At 32.2% G+C, this 21,447-nt stretch overlaps 1 protein-coding gene across 6 annotated transcripts; it reads left to right on the forward strand.

Annotated features, from left to right (window-relative positions):
- Positions 1 to 7,316: 7,316 nt before the first annotated feature.
- Positions 7,317 to 20,269, forward strand: Ork (orcokinin). 6 transcript variants are annotated; one of them, XM_028187226.2, is made up of 7 exons: positions 7,317 to 7,403; positions 13,415 to 13,497; positions 14,710 to 14,764; positions 16,411 to 16,528; positions 16,935 to 17,033; positions 18,376 to 18,507; positions 19,827 to 20,269. In XM_028187226.2, the coding sequence occupies exons 2-7, from the start codon at positions 13,423 to 13,425 to the stop codon at positions 19,945 to 19,947; spliced, it is 600 nt and encodes a 199-aa protein (XP_028043027.2). In that variant the 5' UTR covers positions 7,317 to 7,403; positions 13,415 to 13,422; the 3' UTR covers positions 19,948 to 20,269. The 6 variants fall into 6 exon arrangements, with proteins under 6 accessions (XP_028043027.2, XP_089585239.1, XP_089585238.1 ...); XM_089729113.1 differs by having other exon boundaries at positions 16,441 to 16,528; XM_089729114.1 differs by having other exon boundaries at positions 7,318 to 7,403; positions 18,376 to 18,471.
- Positions 20,270 to 21,447: the final 1,178 nt, after the last annotated feature.

Raw genomic sequence — 21,447 nt, forward strand, 5'->3', positions numbered from 1 at the left:
AATAAACTAAAAATTGTACCTACCCACAATTAGGGGAAAATCTGTACGTTGCAAAAATGTCATTTCGAAACGCAGTGTGCATGATTGCAGTGTTTCGCGTACCTAGTAAGGATGAACCTTGGTTCAAAATTAGAAAATTCAGTGGTAAAATAATACCTCCGAGTACTCCCTTTGGGACGTACGGTACAACACACAGTTGGAACTAGCATCTCCTTTAGAAACCCAGAGGTTCCCGACGCGATTTCATGGTTTCTCGACAGAGCTTTCATCGCAAAGCGTATTTTAGTTTGAAATTATCAATATCACATACACAATTTCAATCAATGATGAAGATTTAGGAATTCGAACAATCTACAATTTTGAATACTTTTTCAATAATTTAAAAGCACTGTTATGTTTGCAACTACTACATACATATCTTTTCGTGATTTTCTATCGATAAGTGACATAACGGTTATTGTCATATAGCCATGTTGAAATATTTTTACCGTACTAAAGTCAAAGGAACAAAACCGGAAAAGTAGTTTTAATGACCCCAAAAATTTAAACACTATATTTTAATTAGCACTATTAGATTATGTTTTTGCGATTTAAAACACTAACCAAAAACGTACCGAAAACCATCAATCTACATCTTGTTTGAAAAGGCTTACTCAAGGTAAAGGTAGGTTTGGAAGTAATTTCGAATCGTAAACAGGCGTTGGTTGTAAAGTAAACCAACAAAAATGATAGGACTATCGTTCTAAACAAATGTTTAAATAAGGAGCAGGTAGATTTTAACCAATCGAAATTTCGAGATATCTCACTAAAAATCCTGCGAAGATTCTTAATTCAACAAACTATTTTCGGATTCACGACAAGGATATTAATAGGAATGAAGGAATTTATAGATATATATTTAGTTACTCGTTTAATTAATGTTCCTGAAGTTCAAAAGTAAGCAGTGTTTGTTTGGGCATGTTAATCAAAAGCAACTTCTCAATGTAAATTAATTAACTCAAAATCTTATTTCTAAAAGGGCGTCATAACTAATCAACTGTGATGCAAGAGTTCGTAGAATTTCACGCAAATTCTCAATCGGAAATTAAATGCAATAAAACAAATTGTACGTAAAGTACATAATATATCAAATTAGTTATTTATTTCAAACAAATTTCGTGTCAAATCTCTTAAAAGTACGCACAAATAGTCACAAACGCTAATAATAAACAAATTATAAAAAAATTCGGCTGGCCTCGTGGCGTGTTGGTAAGTGATACCGAATGCCGTTTCGAGGTCGCGGGTTCGATCCCCGCACAGGACAACTATTTGTGTGATGAACACAGATATTTGTACTGCGTCTGGGTGTTTTCTATGTATTATATGTATATGTTACCGGAAATGTATGAAATCAAGGAATTGTATACAAATCCTAGGAAATGTGTACAATTCCGATACTATTTAGGAAATGTATAAAATATTGTTTGAAAAACTATTTAATGTATAGATATCCTAGGAAATGTATAAATTTCCTCGGAATTGTATATAATTCCAATATCGTATTAGGAAATGTATAAAGTAAATGCTTTTTGTAATAAAACACGTTGTTAATAGTATTTTTTTATTATAACACTATTGAGACAATCGGGTAGCAGTCATACCGTAAAATAATAATAAATAATATATTCATATTATCTTACTAATTAAAACTTCTAAAATCAACTATCTATTAACTTTTAACGTATCACAAAATCAACTTATATTTATTCTTATAAAATCAAATTTTCATTTGGCAAGTAATCAGTCTGATAATTAAGTAATTATAAATGTCAAAGTATAAAAGTAAATCTTTATATTATAATACTTTGTCAGTCCATATAGCTATTTATTTTTGCAGGGTAAGCTCGAATTTGGAAGTACATAATACTTTATTTTTAAAACACAGACATCTTGATGTAGCACAGTTTTTCTTGCAAAGGCACTTCTTAAATCCCTGGCCGGTTCCAGTGGATTGCAAGTTGGCAACTGACCGTAGTGCAAGACTCGTCCCGCTGTCCCCGCGTACCCACCAATATCTTAAATGTTTTACATTTCCGATTGCTATTTAGGAAATGTATAGATTTCCTAGGAAATGTGTAATGTGTAAGTATAATATAATTTATTTCACACATTTCCGTGCGATTTTAGGAATTACATACATTTCCTAGGAATTGTATACAATGACGGATTATATACATTTCCGGTAACATATATATTTACTACAAAAAGTATATACGTAATCTGGCACCCATAACACAAGCATTAAGCTTACCTTGGGGCTAGAGAACGCTGTGTGAAAATGCCCGTATCCAAAAAAAATTAAAGATAAAACAAAAAAAAAGTAACATAGAAGCTTTAATGACTACTTAATGTAGTGTGCCAATGCCAGTCCCAAGCCCGGATGACAAAAGAGGAGGGTTGAGTTGGAGTTTCCACCGTAAAACACTCAACGCCGAATGTCTGGCGGTGGTTAATTAGCCGGACCCAAATAAGGCTTCAGCGGCCTCTAAGAACTAAATCTTTTCTAAAAGCACCGCCATGGAAGGACGCGGGACCTCACCATCTGTATTTTCTAAAAAGCCCTATGAAGCCACGACCCTCAGCATTGAGGATGACTGACGCAAGGAGAAAGAGGAAAGCAGTGTGCAACCACACAGTATTAAATAGTTGGAATCTATAATTGTCTTCCAGAATGCGAAAATTGCAGAAATTATACTACTTCAATTGCTTTGAAATGTGATATTAGATTCATAAAATTTCACTGTACTCTTGCATTCCTCACTACAATACATATAGTTTTTGATGCTATAAACAGGCAGTTGAATTTCAGTATGCCGTTAAGCTCATAGATATCACAGTATAGATAGATTAATGTTTTACATGCAATGTATAATGATCAACCAACGACTCAACCCTTAAACTGAAGACCCTTGCCTACTTTGTGCTAGAAATCCCTAAAAAATCGCCCATTAATACAGTTATTTTAAATCAACAACAAATTTTCAATCCCTCATATCTCTATTACGCTGATTGCGCAATGCCAGAAATCTTCACTGAAATACCAAATATGTGTACCTAGGATTTTAATGAGATAAGAACTGAACATTGTTTTTTTTATTTCGATGTATTCAAATGTTTCCTGTAACTATTAAATAACATATAGCCATTATTACATTTAGCAATTCGTCATAAGCTCTGTATTTATGTAATTACTTAACAAACAAATGACAAAAGATATTTATAACCTGTCCTACGCATAGTCATTAGAGCTGGACTCATCAAGAACAATTAACATCTCAGATGGACCGTGATATAGAAGATGAGGAAAAATATCCATTTCTTGTTAATAAAGATGATGACTCCGTGACCGGAATACTGTATTGCCTGCTTTTCAAAAGCTCGTAACTTTACAAAACAGATGCCGTCGTATCACTGGAACTGTCAAACGAAAATTCAACTATGAAAAGAAATAAGCCAAAACAATTTAACAATCTTATGAATTAAATTGAACTACTTAATCAACAATATAATACAATTCAAAACTACTGGCATTTAATATCATTACTGGCAGTTTATATCTTCTTTTGTAATCCTTTATTTTAAAAGTTATGTTACTTAATTTTTTCACTGAAAATTATAAAATAAATTGAAGCAACCTGTTCAGTTAATAAAAAATAACTTCAGTAAAATTATTTTCTTTTCCAGTTTCTACTTATATCATAGTTATAGCATGAAGAAGTCAATTACCATACAACAAGAAATTCATAAGCCGTTAGACTTTTACATTTTTAATAAAATTTGAATCGAATTAAAATGGAATTTTAAGGGCAAAATTTTGCTATATTAAAAATAGAAAATGTATGTATGCTTGAATATAACAGGATCTACCATATATATAGTGCACTGTTACTTCTATGAAATTCAATATAAATATTATACATGAAATGGCAGGATAATAAATGTTTAGATAGAATAGAAATGTTAGACAGGTGAGCCTTATCCGTTTACTACTTACTAGACACTAGTCAGTAGTAACAAAAGAGTTCTAACGAATTTTAATCTTTTAGAAATTCGTTATTTTATCGATCATTTTACCAATGATCGATAAAGTGATTAAATTTTTTTTGTAAGGTCGCGAATAAAAGTTCAACTAGTTATTCATAGCCATATAATTTTTGTAGCCCAGTAGCTCAGCCCGTATGAGTAATTTGTGTCATACGTCTAATTTTTATCAGCAAAAATCACTGCTAGAATGAATTTCGCGACAATATTGGTAGATGGAAGCTTATAAACTTCTTCTTTCCTAAAATCAAAACTCAGCACCTAAAATCAAAATTCTTAACCTTATTAGTTCATCGCACTTGAAAAGAACACGATGAACAGTTTCTATTTTAGTTCTAATCTAGCTGAATCTGCCCAGTATCAGAAGGCATGTTCGCTTCGCGCATTCCCTCAACAGTAGGTACGTGCACATGCTTTTATTTACTTAGGAAGGAAGGATTACTGGTGGCCCGGAGACCTTTTCAGTTTCATCAGGATAGGTGGACGAGCACGTGCTCAGCCAGGAGAGATGTGTACATATGTTTCTTTTTCGAAGTATATATACGTCTGATTTGACTCCTATAAAGCTTCTTGACTTCTGTCTATGATATTCACAAAAATATTTTTTGTCTTTTTTATCTGCCACTAGCCTCAAAAGGCTGTTTTGGCTTGACCTTGGTTGGAAGTGAACTAGCGGAACTCAGCCCGAGAGAGTTTGTTAACATCAAATTTTGAAATGTATGTTATTTGTATGGAATATATTTAAAAGGAATTTAACAGCCCCTTTAATATAAACTCGAACGCGTATAGGTGCTATCAGATTGTTGGAGCGATCCTACAATATTACCCAATAGAATGTTAGAGAAATCTCAATTTCGTATAATAAATATAACTGACATGTCTTCATAGGAATCTGAGGAATTCAAATACAGTTCGATTAAAATGTTTGGGAAGGATGTGTAGACTTATGCGAGTAACTTATGTACTTTTAATTTAATTTTCATGATTTTCCAGTAGTTTATAAAAATCTTATTTGACTGCTTTTGGCATCGATGTGATAATAGGTCGATGACTTTTGGTCGAAATTGTGCAAAAATAATCGCAAATCCTTGCATAATCGTTCTAGTCAACTTTATTTGTTCGATTTAAATATATCAATGGAATTCTAAAAACATGAACAAGTTTTTCTTCAAATATGTTTAATTAACAACTAGCAACATCCGGCGTAGAAAGCTATATAAAAGATATATTTATTTTAACAGTAATTTCAAATGTCATGAAACAATGTATTAACATTAAAACAATAAGGTTTAAAAATCCACCTACAATATGAAAAACTTTTTTACATTCAAACGAGTTCCACAAGATACTGTCAATAGCGCTCGCTGTCTTCTCGTCTCCATTCATAAACCTAAAGACTATTATTACAAAACACACAATAGGAATATTCTAGTCTAGATGTGCCTCGCGGTTACGTATTAATGTATCAGTATACTTGTTAAATAGCTATTTTATAGGTACTTTTAAGTATTTTAGAGATAAAAAAAACTAGATGTAAAAGTAGCATACGTCTTCCTGCAGTCTTCGCTCCAAGCAAAATCAGGGCGAACATATCCTTCAAATCGTAACCCCCATGATCTGCTTCATAGCACATATAGACACAACGGTATATGCAAGTATGTGAGCTTAGATTAAGTAGGAAAACACTTCAAAATATGCACATACTATTATTAATGGATGGTAAAAAAGTATTCGCTGAAAGGGTCCAGTGTCGCAAATGAAAAGCCTTCATACTAATAGCCGGACATATAATATTACTAGCTGACCCCGCAGACTTCGTAGTGCCTCAATCGATAAATAAAAGACCTAAACATTTGTATAAAATAAATTTAAAACAAACAAAAGGAATCCGTCCGACGGGAGACACATCAAAGGGAAAACAAAGTTGTTATTGTTATTTAATTTCGAGCATTTTCATATTTATCTACCTTTCAAACCTTCTCTGGACTTCTACAAATAATTCAAGACCAAAATTAGCCAAATCGGTCTAGCCGTTCTCGAGGTTTAGCGAGACTAACGAACGGCAATTCTTTTTTATATATATAGAAGAAGAAGATTATCACTAACTCACTTTTGAATTGGGAACATTGTGTAGAAAACGGTGTACCAAGTCACGAAACGTCCGATTGAAGCCAGCGTCCCATAAACGATCATTGTTCAACAAATTAAATGCGTGGTGCTTTAAGCCCGTCATTTTCGGCGCGTTCACTGATGAATATTCAGAGGCTTCGGTGCAGTTTATACAGCACTGACATGCTCGTAAATCGTTTTAAATACTTAAATTTGTCTATATTGTCTATATAAATTTGTCCCTTAAAACACTTAAAAAGCACACCGAAAGCAACAATTAACTTTTTTTTCATGTAACCAGTTTTAAAGGTGGAGCAGCAATTATAGAAAAATATTAGAATATTGAGCTTATTTCTCAAATTATCAGCATTCTAGTCGTTATATCGATGAAACAAGCATGAACCTACTTAAAGAAAAAACATATTAGTAGCTTAGTTTAGCAAGTGAATATTATTTCCTGTTTGTTTTAGGGTAACTTCGACCTTAGAAAGTAAAGGTCGAACTTTACTTTAATTAAAGAAGAGAGATCTTAAAAAAATACACAAAGGAAAGATCTGTTTCTTAAAATAGATGAGATATAGGTACCCAATAATTAGTATTAAATAAGGAAACACTTCAAACTTCAACATGGTACCGCGGCTGTTTTAATTTATCAACACCACATGTAGAAATTCATAATTACAAAACCACTGAAACATCTAATAAATAAATGTTAAACAGACAATCCATATCAAGAACAGCACTTTAAGTTAAGTACAATTACATTTTCTCAAAGTCTACCTACATGTCTACCTACTTCCAAATACAGTACGATTTACATTCATACTGCGGAAATAATTCGAGAAGTTTTATTTTAATAAGCAGCGATAAATTTCTCTCAAAAACTCATTAAAGATTAAATGCTTCGGCAAACATTTTGTTTCACGTTGCACTGACATAGAAATGTAATTAACAAAACCAATAGCAATAAAAATCTATTATTTACCTTTTTTTATATTACTCGTGTATATTGGGGAGTAATGATAAAGCTTTGTATGTTTTTTTTTTGTTTTTTTTTTTATTCGTAAACGTACTACAAACTCGAGTAAGGCGGGCGGAGGATTCGTTCCGCCCATCGGTCGCAGGCAGCGGATATAAAAGCCGACCGGCAGCTCACAGCCTCACATCGCATCACAGCCAGATCCGATCACCAACGTCTCTACTCCAGCTGAAAGGTAATAACTTTTTTATATAATCTATATGAATATTTTTTTACCTTACGCTGTAACTTGTTTTACTAATTTATTTATTCATATAATTCTCTTCTCTTCTCTAAAATTCTCTTCTCTTGTTTCACCTATTTTTAAAAGTATTTTAAGACGTGCTTTCTTATGTCTTGATTACCAACTCATTAATCGTTCAAATCATTAATTTAGATGCAAAAAAAATTACGGAGTCTATATAAAAAAGAAAATATTCCTATTATTTTTAACATCATTACACACGTCTATTTAGAATTTTTTTTTAATTGCTTAAATGGGTGAACGAGCACACAGCCCGCCTGATGTTAAGTGATTACTGGAGCCCATAGACATTTACGACGGAAATGCGCCACCCACATTGAGATATAAGTTCTAAGGTCTCAAGTATAGTTACAACAGCTGCCCCACCCTTCAAACCGAAATGCATTACTGCTTCACGGAAGAAATAGGCAGGATGGTGGTACCTACTCGTGCGGAGTCACAAGAGGTCCTACCACCAGTAATAATAAACCAGTAGTAATAATCGCCAAACTAATTTATAAAATATTTTGCTTGAACTTTTACTACAAATTTAAAGGCCCACGATTTGGTATCCGTCTTCTCATTTTTAATCGACTCTAACGTGTTACTATATACTTTTACTTCGAATATGCCAGTTATTATTCATAAATTTTATACGAAATTCGTGTTCTATAAAGATTTCGACATATATAACTAAATTGAAACTTCAACTTTAATTTGTGAATTTGACGAATTTTTCTATTCATTTAAACACTCCTATAATTTTTCCAAATACCAACTATATTTAAGTTAAATTTCAAGAACTCCATTTTGAGAATGACCGAAAAGAACATTCAAATTTATCTAGTTAAAAATAAAGAAGACCAAATTTCGCCTTCAACTTTTCTGAATATAAAATATGCGAGTCACTTGAGATATAATTGCAGTCAACATACTGATCCTATCTTTAGAATTAAAATTGCTTTGACCCAAGCAAAGACCGTGTTTGTCACACGTGTAACATAATTGTTTGTTATCCTATTTATAATGCTTCGATTGGCGAAGTATTTTAAGGATATACAAAGTCAAATTACAACGCATCGGTTTTGAGAGAAGAGCCGATTGATTGCACTTAGAAATACTTCAGAATCTAGACAGATAAGCTAAATAAAATGAATAATAGTTAAAAAAAACTAACAAAATACGCTTTTATAGTAAATCCAACTAAAAAATAGAAAATAAATTTGAATTAAAAATAGTGTAAGAAAAAATGATTTTATTGTAAAAAAGCGTAGGGTGCTTTTCAGGATATTATCCAAACAGCCCTTCTACTCATATATGTTCATAAAATATTTATAACTGATACCATGCACCCCACGCTTTTTTTACAATAAAATTATTTTTTCTTACACTATTTTTAATTCAAATGTATTAAAATTTATTTTCTATTTTTTAGTTGGATTTTCTATAAAAGCGTATTTGGTTAGTTTTTTTTTTATTTCTATTTTTTTTAAATATTTAATTCTCATCGGTCCTTAATAAGTGTACCAAATTTCGAGTTTTTGAAGGCGGTCAAAATCATGCTCAAAGATTCCGTTACAAACATACATACGTCTGAAACTAATAAAAGCCTATTAAAAATTACATATTTCCTATTCATCTTGAGAATAATTATTTCCATCAAGCACTAATCAAATGTAAGCAGCAAATAGAACATTTAAATTGTTTAAAAATGGATGTTATATAGGTTTTGAAAACATCTAAATTAAAATGTAAAATTAATATTCACCAAAATAATAACACTGAAAACGAGAGTTGGTGTCATGAATAGAACATAAAACGCAATATGATTCACATTGTTACCATATTTCATATGGTTTACACTTTATAGCGTAACTTTCAAAGCAAATGATGTATATTGAGAAATAAAATAAATATATCACACTCAACACGAACGAGCTGACTTTAAATAGAGATAAGAAAGAGTAATAAAAGTTCTTTCATGGCCATTAACCCAGATCGTTGATAAATATGAGGTGCTAACAGACATCGAGCTTTGCAACATAAAATATTAAAATAGCTGTGGCTTTAGAGCTGTAGCTTTACAAAACCGTTTCTGATAAATTATCTAAATTGAATACAGATAAAATAAACAAAAACCTGCACAAATAGTAACAGTAAAGATATAATATTAAACAATATTCGGAACAAAAATAGTTGAGGGTTAAAGTTATCACTGCGGACACTAGGCCTTACCTTTCCACCTCACTAAATTTCAGTAAAATTGCCTGTCATATCGTATCCAACCACACCTTGAGACAGCCCTGTGTGATAATTGACTTACCGAAAAAATTCGTCGTTTGTCAATCACAACTACAAAAGTTTTATGCTCCTAAAGCCAGAGGATATTTCATAAAAATAGTCCATACGGATAGTTATATACATATGTACAGTAATCACCAGTTTTTATTATATAATAATATATTTACCTTTGTATTTGTAATATCTTTACCATATACATATGTAACCTAACTAAATAATTTACGTTTTAAAAACCGGTCGTTTCTGCCGCACCCTCGTGCATTCCAGGTCGAAGAATACATCCGCTGATATTTATTTGTAAAAAGGCTGTGAACTTTGTGTCTTAAAGCAGGCAGCACCGGTTGCGTTGTTGTATTTAACACCTAGCATCTGTTGAGTTCCTTTACTCATCGGCAATAATGTCTTATTGTTCTCTTTGGGATATGCCATTAGTATTCGTATGAAGATAGACAAACAGTTACTATCGTTCCAATAAAGTCAAGGAACTAAATTAAATGCTGTCGCTATTTTATTTAGGTAAAAATATTCACTCGTAGCATTCAACTACGAAATGACAAAAATTCGTAGCGCTTTGCTACGTGTTAAATATATTTAGTTATACCGTGTGCGCGTTGATGTCTTCAAATTTTTATTATTAAATAAATGTTAACAAAAAAGAGCGTAGTATTGATTGTTAAAAAACGGTGTCTGAAAATAACCTCCAAATGCTTTAATATCTTTATAAAAACCAATGGAATAGCCAGAAAATAATAAAAAGTTTACTGACGCGCAACTCGATAATAATAATTCAATATTATTGCGTATAGGTATATGAGTGATGTTTTATTGAAATACTTCAGATAAGAGCATCTCTTGATCCACACATATGGATACGGTTAGTGATGGAATGCTATAATACGCATTCATAAAAAGGTATTAGTCAAAAATAATAATAAACATATAGGAATAAAAAACCTAGTTCATACAGTTAGTTTATATCACTAGTAGGTGTAACTTTCTCTTATATGGTTTAGGCGATATAAAGTTAACAAAAAAAGATATATTCTGTGACATAATATTTTCTGGTTTACATATTGTGTTTGATATTATTTGCGTCATTGAATTCTGTATTTATTTATTATATATTCGGGTAATATTACACTGCATCTTCACATAATATAATACATTATCTAATTTGTTATATTTTCCTGACGAATATATAAAAATAGTTTGATTCTTAATTGATTGTAGGTATTTTCTTCAATCTAGCATTTATCTGACAGTAAAATTATAAAAAAAAATTAATGTTTCAATAATTATCATATATTTTTCTTCTATTATATGAATATAAATGACATAAAACTCTTATTCGATCCGGCTTGTGGAAAAGTGAGAACTTTTTTGTCATTTGATTTTATTACTCAAGTCTTGTAAATCCCAAAAGGTAAGTAAAACCGTCAGTTAAAGGAGGTCGAGTCTCGTAGCTAAAACGTAATATTCTAGTTGAGTCGACGATCATAACGTTTCTTTAACATGAGGTCCTGAAGACTCGTAAAAGACTATCTGTGTACTTCAGCAATTTAATCCCATACTATTATATGTAGACTTGAAATAAAAGGATCACTTTGTATACACTATTTAGTATTGGACATTAAAAATTATAAAAACGTCCCCAAATTATGTAGTTTTTAGTGAATATATTTTAAACATTTAATTGTGATTGGTATCATTCTATGTAATATATAAAGTATATAAAAATGAATTACTGTTCGTTAGTCTCGCTAAAACTCGAAAGCGGCTGGACCGATTTGGCTAATTTTGGTCTTGAATTATTTGTGTTAGTCCAGAGAAGGTTTAAAAGGTAGATAAATATGAAAATGCTCGGAATTAAATAAAAATAACAATTTTGTTTTTTCCTTTGTCGTGTCCCCCGTCGGCCGGATTCTTTTTGTTTGTTTTAAGTTTATTTTATATAAAAGTTTGCTCTTTTATTTATCGATTGAGGCACTACGAAGTCTGCCGGGTCAGCTAGTATTTCATAAATATGGGATTTACCATAAGCAAAATAAATATGTTGTAAAATTTAAATTTGTGTATTAGTTTGTCTAACTACTGTGCATTTCGTTCGTTCGGTTGAAATTTATTACTTTGGCACTATATATAGATTTAGTTAGGTTATGTTAGGTCTCATAAATTTAAAATAGATCACATAAAATTCATTTCAGGAAATGAGCACGCTTATTTCTTACATTTAGCAATAGTCACCGCAAAGAGTGACGCTCCTCCAATTATTTTAATGGAAAAAACCACATACCACTGTCTACTTTAACTACAAAATAATTATGCAACTAAAAATTAAGTTCTAAATCCATTCATCATGTTGCCTCAGTTTGTGAGCGGGTTGTTGTTTTCATGAGCGCTATAAATAAACATAAATTACTTGCTAAATTTCGTAGAAGATATACGAAAAGTAATATAAAAAAGTTTCTCAACACATAAAATATCGGAGTGATACGAAAGATAAAATCTAGTCATCGTTGAAGTCATTAATTCGAAAAAGACCCAATTTAAAGATGAAAGAAAATCGATATTAATTTTACATCTTCATATCAATCTGTAGTTATTCCTGCTTTAGATATGTAAAATATGGAGTAAGAAAAAGCTAATAAAATGCTAAAAGTACTTTTACGAGTAATGTATGTCGATTCAAAAATTTAAATTGTGTCAATGTTATTTTCCTTTAGGCTAAGACAGAAGAATGTAAATCAGAGACAAAACCAAGCTATGGAGCTAAAGATTATTTCTATACTTTTTTAGTAAAAAATAAATTGCATAATAATGAGAAACGAAAGAAGTTTAGAACTTTTCTGTCTAAGCACACTTATGAATGATAAGTAATGATTCAACTTATGCTAGGTTTTGTTTATTTATTAAACGAAATATATCTATACTAATTAGAAATAAGTATATAAATATTATTCAAACAATATTTCAAACAGGGCTTCTTTAATAATGGGACTCTAAAAACCCTTTTCATATTTGACTTGCAAATTTGGTAAATAAACAAGATAATCTTCAACAGAACATGTTACTGTAGACAAGAAACTTGTTTTGAATACAGTTTTCTTTACTATTAATTAAAGTGATTGCGATTCGTTTTCCAATTTCAGTAGCACAAAACATACATACGATCTAATAAATAAAAACACTGACGTTTGATATTCAACGGCCTCAAGCGTAAATTTTCTTTTGTTTGATGGGCCCGGAAACGAAGTAAAAGTTTATGTCCAGATACCGAACACCTTAATATTTTAAACAAAAAATTGACTACGACGTGGTATATTCCGGGCCCTATGGTCAAGGTCACTAACCACTCGCCCGGTCACCGTCCTCGTCGAACACGCTGCTTGCGACGAAGGGCTCGACGAGCGAATTAACCCATAGACACATTCCACTGAGTTTCTCGCCGGATCTTCTCAGTGGGTCGCGTTTCCGATCCGGTGGTAGATTCTGCGAAGCACTGCTCTTGCTAGAGTCAGTGTTAGCAGCACTCCGGTTTGAGCCCCGTGAGCTCACCTACACGTTAGGGTGACGCTGAAATAGCCTCTAAAGGCTATTAGCATAGGTAGGGAAAAAAAAGAAACTACTCGACTAATTCTCTGAATGCTTCCAATTTTGTTAAGGTACTACAATGCGAGGAACTGCTGGAGTGCTTGCCGTGGCAGTGGCTGCACTGCTTGTCTGTTGCAGCGCTGATCCTCACCAGGTAAATTTCAACAATTCTAATACTATCCATGAATCGATGTTATCGAAAATGTCCCAAAAACGAACCTATTTATTCTGATTTGGAATCCCATAAAACCCAGCCTTATTTACGTACATACATTAGATAATTATCATTTTATCTATAGCACACTTGCGCATTGTGTACCATTAAACTATTTTATATCCATTACCGAACCGCTACCTTTTTTACAAGATTGTATTTTGAACACAACTTTGACGATAAAATAGAAAATCGTTAAAGTAGCTTTAATCAGTTTAGAGAAATTGAATTTCCCACTTTTCTTTCTTTTATAAAGGTATCCACTGTATACAGAATATCAATTAGTTGTACAAATTCCAATCATTTCATACTCTTAGTAAGACAGACTAGCCATTTAAGCCCCCAATCAGTTACTAATCATTGGAACTTAAAACAAATTTCTCATTTAAATAATAAATTAGCAACAAAAGCCCCAAAAGGGAGGCTTACATTTCGTATCTTTCCTCACCCTCTCAACTCAAAGTTAAAACTAGTCTTCTTTAATTGAAGTTCTCAAAGTAATTATCAGTGCAAACAACGGGACCTTGTTTCGGAAGTTCTCTGTTTAGGTAAAACTATACTTTATGCAATTTACTGGCAAGGACTACGTATTAAATCACAGATAATAAGAGGATTTTATTATTATACTAATGATAGAGTGTATTATGATCCGTAACGAGTAGATAATTGGATCAAATTATGAAAGGTTCCTATATATTTTTGGAAGGTATAAATAATTTGGTTTGAAGAGTGGGACAGGGAGAAATGGAAAAACTATTTTTCTTTTGATGATTAGACAATATAAAACCCCACCTGACATTAAATGATCATCGTAGCCCTTGAACATCATACTGTGAATGCCGATACACACTCTGAGTCATGAAATCTTTATTGTATCATAGAACGACTGTTCCACCCTCCAAAATATAATGCATGATCATATTGCGGTCGAAATAAGCAGAATACTGGTACCTATCTAACTGTAACTATTTATAATAACGCCTACCACCAGCAAAAGTCATTGCAGTACGATAGCTTAAAACTCAAAGGACGCTTACTCACTTATGGCATAGCATCATATAGCTGTGAACACTAATGCTTTTTAGTTTTTATATCTCATTCTTAATTAATAACATTGTGTTAATCACAAATACGTATTATATCATCCTTTAGGAACAAGACGTGTCTGGCAATGATCATACCTCTGGGGAACGCTACGATGCCGCCGGTAAGAATTACATAAAAAAACTCACAAAGCACACATCTAAATGACTATCTACACAATATTTTAAATAATCGCACACGAGCCGCTCACGTTTTAGTATTTGGCACTGAAAATAAGCCAACCGTGAAGACGTTACTTTAAGAAACATGATCTGTATTGGATTGTCTATACTTGAATTGAATTTATTTTACATTTCACATGTGCGAAATTTTATTTGAACAATAAATCCAATCCGATACCGATTGTTTTCTATTTTAGAATATTGTTAATTAATCACAATCTATGAATTCACATGCACAAACTGTACACCACTTCAAAATCACAATTCAGGATTTGATTCTTTTGCACTGATCTGTAAAATTTAAAAGTTTCTTCCGCGTGCACTTAGTTCAGGATTGAATATTGTATTGTTCACTTATTCCGGACTTCTGGTGAATGGTATGCACATTTTCAACTATGATTTTGCACAAAAACCTCACGTGGCTTATACTGTTCGCTGTAGATGGTGAGTAAATCTTTTTATGCACATTACTGGAGATATAATTTGAATATTACAATATAAAGGTGTTTATACCGTTTATGGTTGCAGAGTATAAACAAAAAGAAGATATTGCCGACATTTTACGATTTCTTGTACGTTATGAAAATCGTAATCTAAACGGAATTGGAGGAAGTTCGCTTATTGGAAGAAATGCGAATGGAATTGAGGGAGGCGCATTTTCGAGCAAGCATTTGGGCGGGCTTGGAGGATCCACTCTTATCGGTAGAAATTTGAACCATTTAAGAGGATCTAGCATGTTACAGAGTGGAAACGTTCATGGTCTTGGCGGATCAAGTCTCATTGGAAAAAACCTTAACGGTATTGGAGGATCTACATTATTGGGAAGAAACGCTGAAGGGGATAAAACAGAATCTACAAGATTTCTCGATCCTCTTGGAGGTAGCAACTTTGTGCGTAACTTAGACTCCCTTGGAGGAGCTAATTTTGTCAGAAACTTAGACTCTCTTGGAGGAGCTAATTTTGTCAGAAACTTAGACTCTCTTGGAGGAGCTAATTTTGTCAGAAACTTAGATTCGCTCGGTGGAGCTAATTTTGTCAGAAACTTAGACTCGCTTGGTGGTGCCAATTTTGTAAGGAACTTGGACTCGCTCGGTGGCGCGAACTTCGTAAGAAATTTGGATTCCTTGGGCGGGGCCAACTTTGTGAGAAACTTAGATTCACTCGGAGGAGCGAATTTCGTGAAGAGGAATCTTGACCAGCTAGGTGGTCCTAACCTCGTCAAGCGTAATCTCGATTCTTTGGGAGGTGGTAACTTGGTACGAAACTTAGATGCTCTGGGAGGGGCTAACTTTGTTTAAATTCATCGAAAAAAACTTTGAATGTCTTAGTAAAATAGCCACAATTCAAACAACGTAAACATGTGATAAATACGAATACATTTTGTTCTAATTTAGCAAATGTCACTTGATGTTAAAAAAATAAATACACTGCAACCTCAAATTTGCGTTATTATTCGATTTTTAACTACTGTTTTAAAGTAATCAGAGGTGAGTAGCCAAATGTAATTTTCGACAATTTAATATTCGAATTGTTGAAACTCAAAACTATGTACAAAGTTAATTGCAAATAATGATTATGACACATGTAGGTCACAAAACAAGGAATCTGGATCCTCTAGGTGGCGGTAATCTGGTGCGAGACGTGAGGGAAGCAAGACACTCCGGATATCTACCGTACCAAATGTTCAGGCGGTACGATTACATCAGGTTAGAACTGAATAAAAAATGAGGTTTCACGCTCATTATTTTCGAATTTCCCATATTCAATTGAGTTGTAATTTCGAACGCGTATTTTTCGGGTGTATAAAACAGACATCCTATAAAATTGACGTTAAATCCAAATATAGTAATTAGTGGAATAGATGGGGAATCCCGCTGTGATACTTGTATCGTCTTCTATAACTGTAAATATATATTTCAATCTAAATATATTTATGCTTTTATAAAATATGAAGTCAGCTAAATTGTAGTTAATATCCATTAGTTATTTGATGATGTATTTGAACTAAGCATTCAAACATTCTAGGATATAATATTTTATTCACTCACATCATTACTATTTTTTTTATTAATAACATGAAGATTTTATTTTATCATGTTACCATTTTTGTAGTCCATATGGCAAACGAGAACCCTGGCCTCTGGTGCCAGCTGAATATGGCGGATATTATGGAGATGGCTTCCCAAAACGTAATTTCGATGAAATCGATCGGTGAGTTAATTTTAATATCTTTTGGAGAGCACTATTACTATGGTGAAAAAGCAATGAATAATAACCCAAGAGTGTAGAATAGATGTTCAAAGAAATACATTATTTATAAAAGAACCTAGTAATATTTCGGTTCATGATCAAAGCCCATGCGAATAAAAAGATACGATGTCACTACATTTTTTTTTTTCAAAATCCAATTTCGGTATTGATTATGATTCACTTGAAGTTAATGTTTATGTGTTTTAATTAATATATTGGGCTGTAAATCCGGGTCAATTCGATCACACCTGACCTTTGAGTGGACTAATTTGACTAAACAATAGAGGTGCGCCACGATCGCATGATATAGTTGATCTTGATAACAAAGTGATGACATTAACTATGTTCGAATTAAATTACGTATATACGCGGCGAATCAAATTAAAAACTAGGATTACATAATTTAATTTATGCTCATATTAAGCCAATAACGTAGTGAATAGTAGGTAAGTACGTAGTTGATTTACAATATGAAATAATTTATTTTCCTTGTTTTCTCACAAAACAATCAGCTTGAGTATACTCACATTCCCGTGATAGGATGCAAGTAAAAAACTGCACCCTTAAAATTTTTTAAGGCCAACTTTATGAAATTCTAAGCGGCGACACAATATTTGCCGACAATTTTATAAATTATTGCGTGAGCGGTACAATGGAGTTACTTTGACCCTTTGTCCTAAGTAAAGGATCTTTTGTTGAATTGGACAAATTAGTTGTATGATCTACTTTCGCATTCATCGAGAATTTAGATTATCAGTAATTGTTAAAGTTCTCAATATCTCTTAAAAAAAATTATTCATTTTCATAGTTATAGGGATTTTATTCGATTTTTAGGTTATTTTTCTCTGTTAAGTGAAATTGCCATTTTTATTACGATGATTCATTATGCTTCCATTTGTGAGAGGTAAGGATAATGAAAACATAATGTAAATAGATACAGAATATACAACGTGTCCGACATATACATATACATAGATACATATATACATACATACATATATATACATCTGAACCTATATGACTTGATAAGTATCCCCTTTGCGGAATACCCTTACAGTACTAGTCCTTGTATTACCTATAAAGTAGCGATACACAATGTACACGTTGTAACTATACTTGAGATCTTAGAACTTATATCTCAAGGTGGGTGGCGCATTTACGTTGTGGATGTCTACGGGCTCCAGTAACCACTTAACACTAGGTAGGCTGTGAGCTCGTCCACCCAAGTAAGCAATAAAAAATTTTTTAAAAAAATTGCCGTGGCTTGTTTAGCAATTTACTAATTGCAGTATAATATTTCTAGGTCCAGCCTCAACACGTTCGTGAAGAAGCGCAACTTCGACGAGATCGACCGCTCCTCTATGCCGTTCCCGTACGCCATAAAACGTTTCTATCACCTGTACGGACAAAACTTCCTTGACATTGATTCACCAGTGTAAGACGGCTGTCACGTCAAAGTAACATACATTAAATTGTATTAACTATACTTGAGACCTTAGAACTTATATCTCAGGGTGGGTGGCGCATTTACGTTGTGGACGTCTATGGGCTCCAGTAACCACTTAACACCAGGTGGGCTGTGATCTCGTCCACCCATCTAAGCAATAAAAAAAAAACATTAACTAACCATTAAAATATTTTTTCTCAAACGATTCATTGTCACTTTTCTGACATTGTAGTGATCACACAATATGAGTGTTACTTATGACTGAGGCCTTGTTTTTTCATTCGATTTAACGACTTAAATTATATTGTTTTTCATAACATTCATAGTATTGAATTTATATATATAGTGGTTTTCTAAGGTAAACAAGAGATTAATTCTTATTTATATGTACTATCCGGGTTCCCTCACGTACAATCATGGAATCTTTTTCAACGCCAAAATATGTGAACATTCCAGTGTTTCGATATAATATGTTTACGACCGTTATGATATTAATCAATTCTCAAAGTACGATAAGATAAATTTTGAAACTAACAAGTAAAGAGAATAATAAATTGCTCTTTCCCGTTTCACGTAAATACCCTAGAGATTTTAAATACATTGAAATTATCAAATTTAACACTAATTTACGGTGTAAGCCTCAGTCACTTATCATTACATTTAAATTCATCTTACTTTGGTAGCTCGTCTCGTTTACATAATTTTTGTAACGTACTGAAATTAGAATCGACGAACCTAAAACAACATTTTAAGTAGAACTTGCAAAGGGAATGAAATAACCCAAGCAGAATTCATTAAGTCATGTTGGCGCTTATTTTAAAAGGTATGAGGTGTATTCATACAAGTGTACTTTATAATGTAGTAATAACATGAAACTTTCCTTAAAATATTTCAAATTTTACATGGTATAATATAATTTATTTGATTCAAACGAACTCTCAGCCATATCAAAATTCTCAACATATCTGATAATAAATTCCGAACAAGAAAGAATACAGGCATTTTAGATAATTGATAATTGTTCGAAGAATTCGTACTGTGCGCTGTCATTAATGAAATAATTATTATAATTATGGTTGACGGGACTTCACGAGGACTTATTTGATGAAATCTTTGTTAACGTAATAATCTAAGGAATGTAATTCTGTGAGTTACGTCACCTTCTAGTGTCTACGGGCTCCGACAACGGGTTGATTATTCGAAATACGCTATTAAAATTTGTAAATAGTATTAATATAAAATGAGGCATTTAATTAACTTTTTCAAATATTCGTTCGTATTTCGCTTAACTTCTACTTTTATTACAGGTCAAGTTTTGATAAGAAAAGATACAGACCAGACTACCCCATGGATGAAATTGATCTGTCTCACTTTCCCGTCGGATCCAAAAGGTCTCAAGACTCTTACCCGCTCGCCTCTAACCTTTAAGCAACGCTCTTTATTCAGAAACATGATATAACCATATACGTATAATTAATTATATACTTCAATGTATTAACGAATTATGATATTTGATCAAAACTTGTTCTCGTAAAGTTTAGATAGAATCTCAGAATATCTGACAAAACTTCAGCATGTTTCCTAAAATTTATTCGAAATGTAAGAAATTCGCTTTAGATCTTTGAATACTCAGCTTTTTAAATAAATTAGTAATCAAATATTACTTATATTATAGATAGGAGAGAGAGAGGTTTAGGGTTAATATATAATGACAGTATTATAAAATGATATTAAATGTTTTAAAGTATTATTCCTGCGTATCTTTAACTCAGTTTTGTGATTTCAAATGCATGGCATATTTAAGAATTGTTTTAATAATGATTAACTAATAAAGAGTAAATTATTCAAAATTACTATTATTTTAAAATACAACCCAACTTTTCGAACATTCCATTTGAAGTTACTTATTCTGAGAAGATTCTCTATTAAAATATTTAAAGGAAGGTGAATAAAGTGCTTCTACATATGAACCGTTTCCCTAATTTATATTCCTAAAATTCAAAAGCGCAGCGCTTTGGTTTTCATGATTAAAATTTTCAAACTTTATGCTTTAATTATTCGAAAAGTGACGTACCTTTTTGAAATTCTTATTTTTGTCGAAAAAACTACTCAGCTAGAGCTAGTTACTATACATTTAAAAGAATATAACTAATTTTTACAGATCTGTATTTGATACTGCGGGAAAAAAGCAATAGAACTGCTAAATTAAATAGTTGTTTTTAAAACTAAAGCAAATCACAGTTCTTTGGATCTAAAGCTACATTCATGGCAAAGGGTGAATCTTTATTTCCTTTCAATCTATTGAAAAAAGGAGATAATTCAAAATTATGGATGTACACGCAAACCGTACTAGATCTCTGCTTTATTTTTTGTAGCAAAAAACAACAGATGAGTTTATAGTCCATGGATATTCAGTAGTCACCGTTGCTCGTTGAAGACGATAGTAAATTCATAAAATAATTAACTGTTTTAGGTGGCTTCATGTGCACCTTTACAGCAGATTTCAGAGAACGTCAGATTCTTTTTTAGATATATAGGTATAGCTTAAGAAATAAGTAATAAGGTAAATGTAAAAAGTTTTTTCTACCTTTATTTTATTACTTACTTTATTTACTTTGATTTAAAAAAAACATAAAATGAATTAAATCAGATTAAAACAAAGATTAGATTTCGGAGTTTGTTTCGCATGCGGTAACTTGGGAGCCGGTGTTAAGGTGTTAAAAATAACTCGCACGGGTAGGTATTATGGCGGATTGTGGAAGAGTTGTACTTTCAGCAGTTGAAAGATACAGGCTGGTGATGTTATGTACATATACTTATATGCATAAGTAACACGATAATTATGTTTACGTATGTTAGATTTACGTTTACCGTACGTTATGTTTACATAAGTAACTTTACTAATATAGTATGAAATAACAAACAACA

The sequence above is a fragment of the Bombyx mandarina genome, chromosome 08 (genome assembly GCF_030267445.1).
Source record: "Bombyx mandarina strain Sakado chromosome 08, ASM3026744v2".
In the NCBI taxonomy this organism is placed as follows: Eukaryota; Metazoa; Arthropoda; class Insecta; order Lepidoptera; family Bombycidae; genus Bombyx; species Bombyx mandarina.

Bases quoted from the DNA above. Each gene is read 5' to 3' on its own strand.
- Ork (XM_089729112.1), top strand. From the start codon at position 13,423: ATGCGAGGAACTGCTGGAGTGCTTGCCGTGGCAGTGGCTGCACTGCTT. The intron at 13,498-14,709 runs GTAAATTTCAAC...ATCATCCTTTAG, and splicing joins GCAGCGCTGATCCTCACCAG to GAACAAGACGTGTCTGGCAA. The intron at 14,765-15,350 runs GTAAGAATTACA...TTATGGTTGCAG, and splicing joins GGAACGCTACGATGCCGCCG to AGTATAAACAAAAAGAAGAT.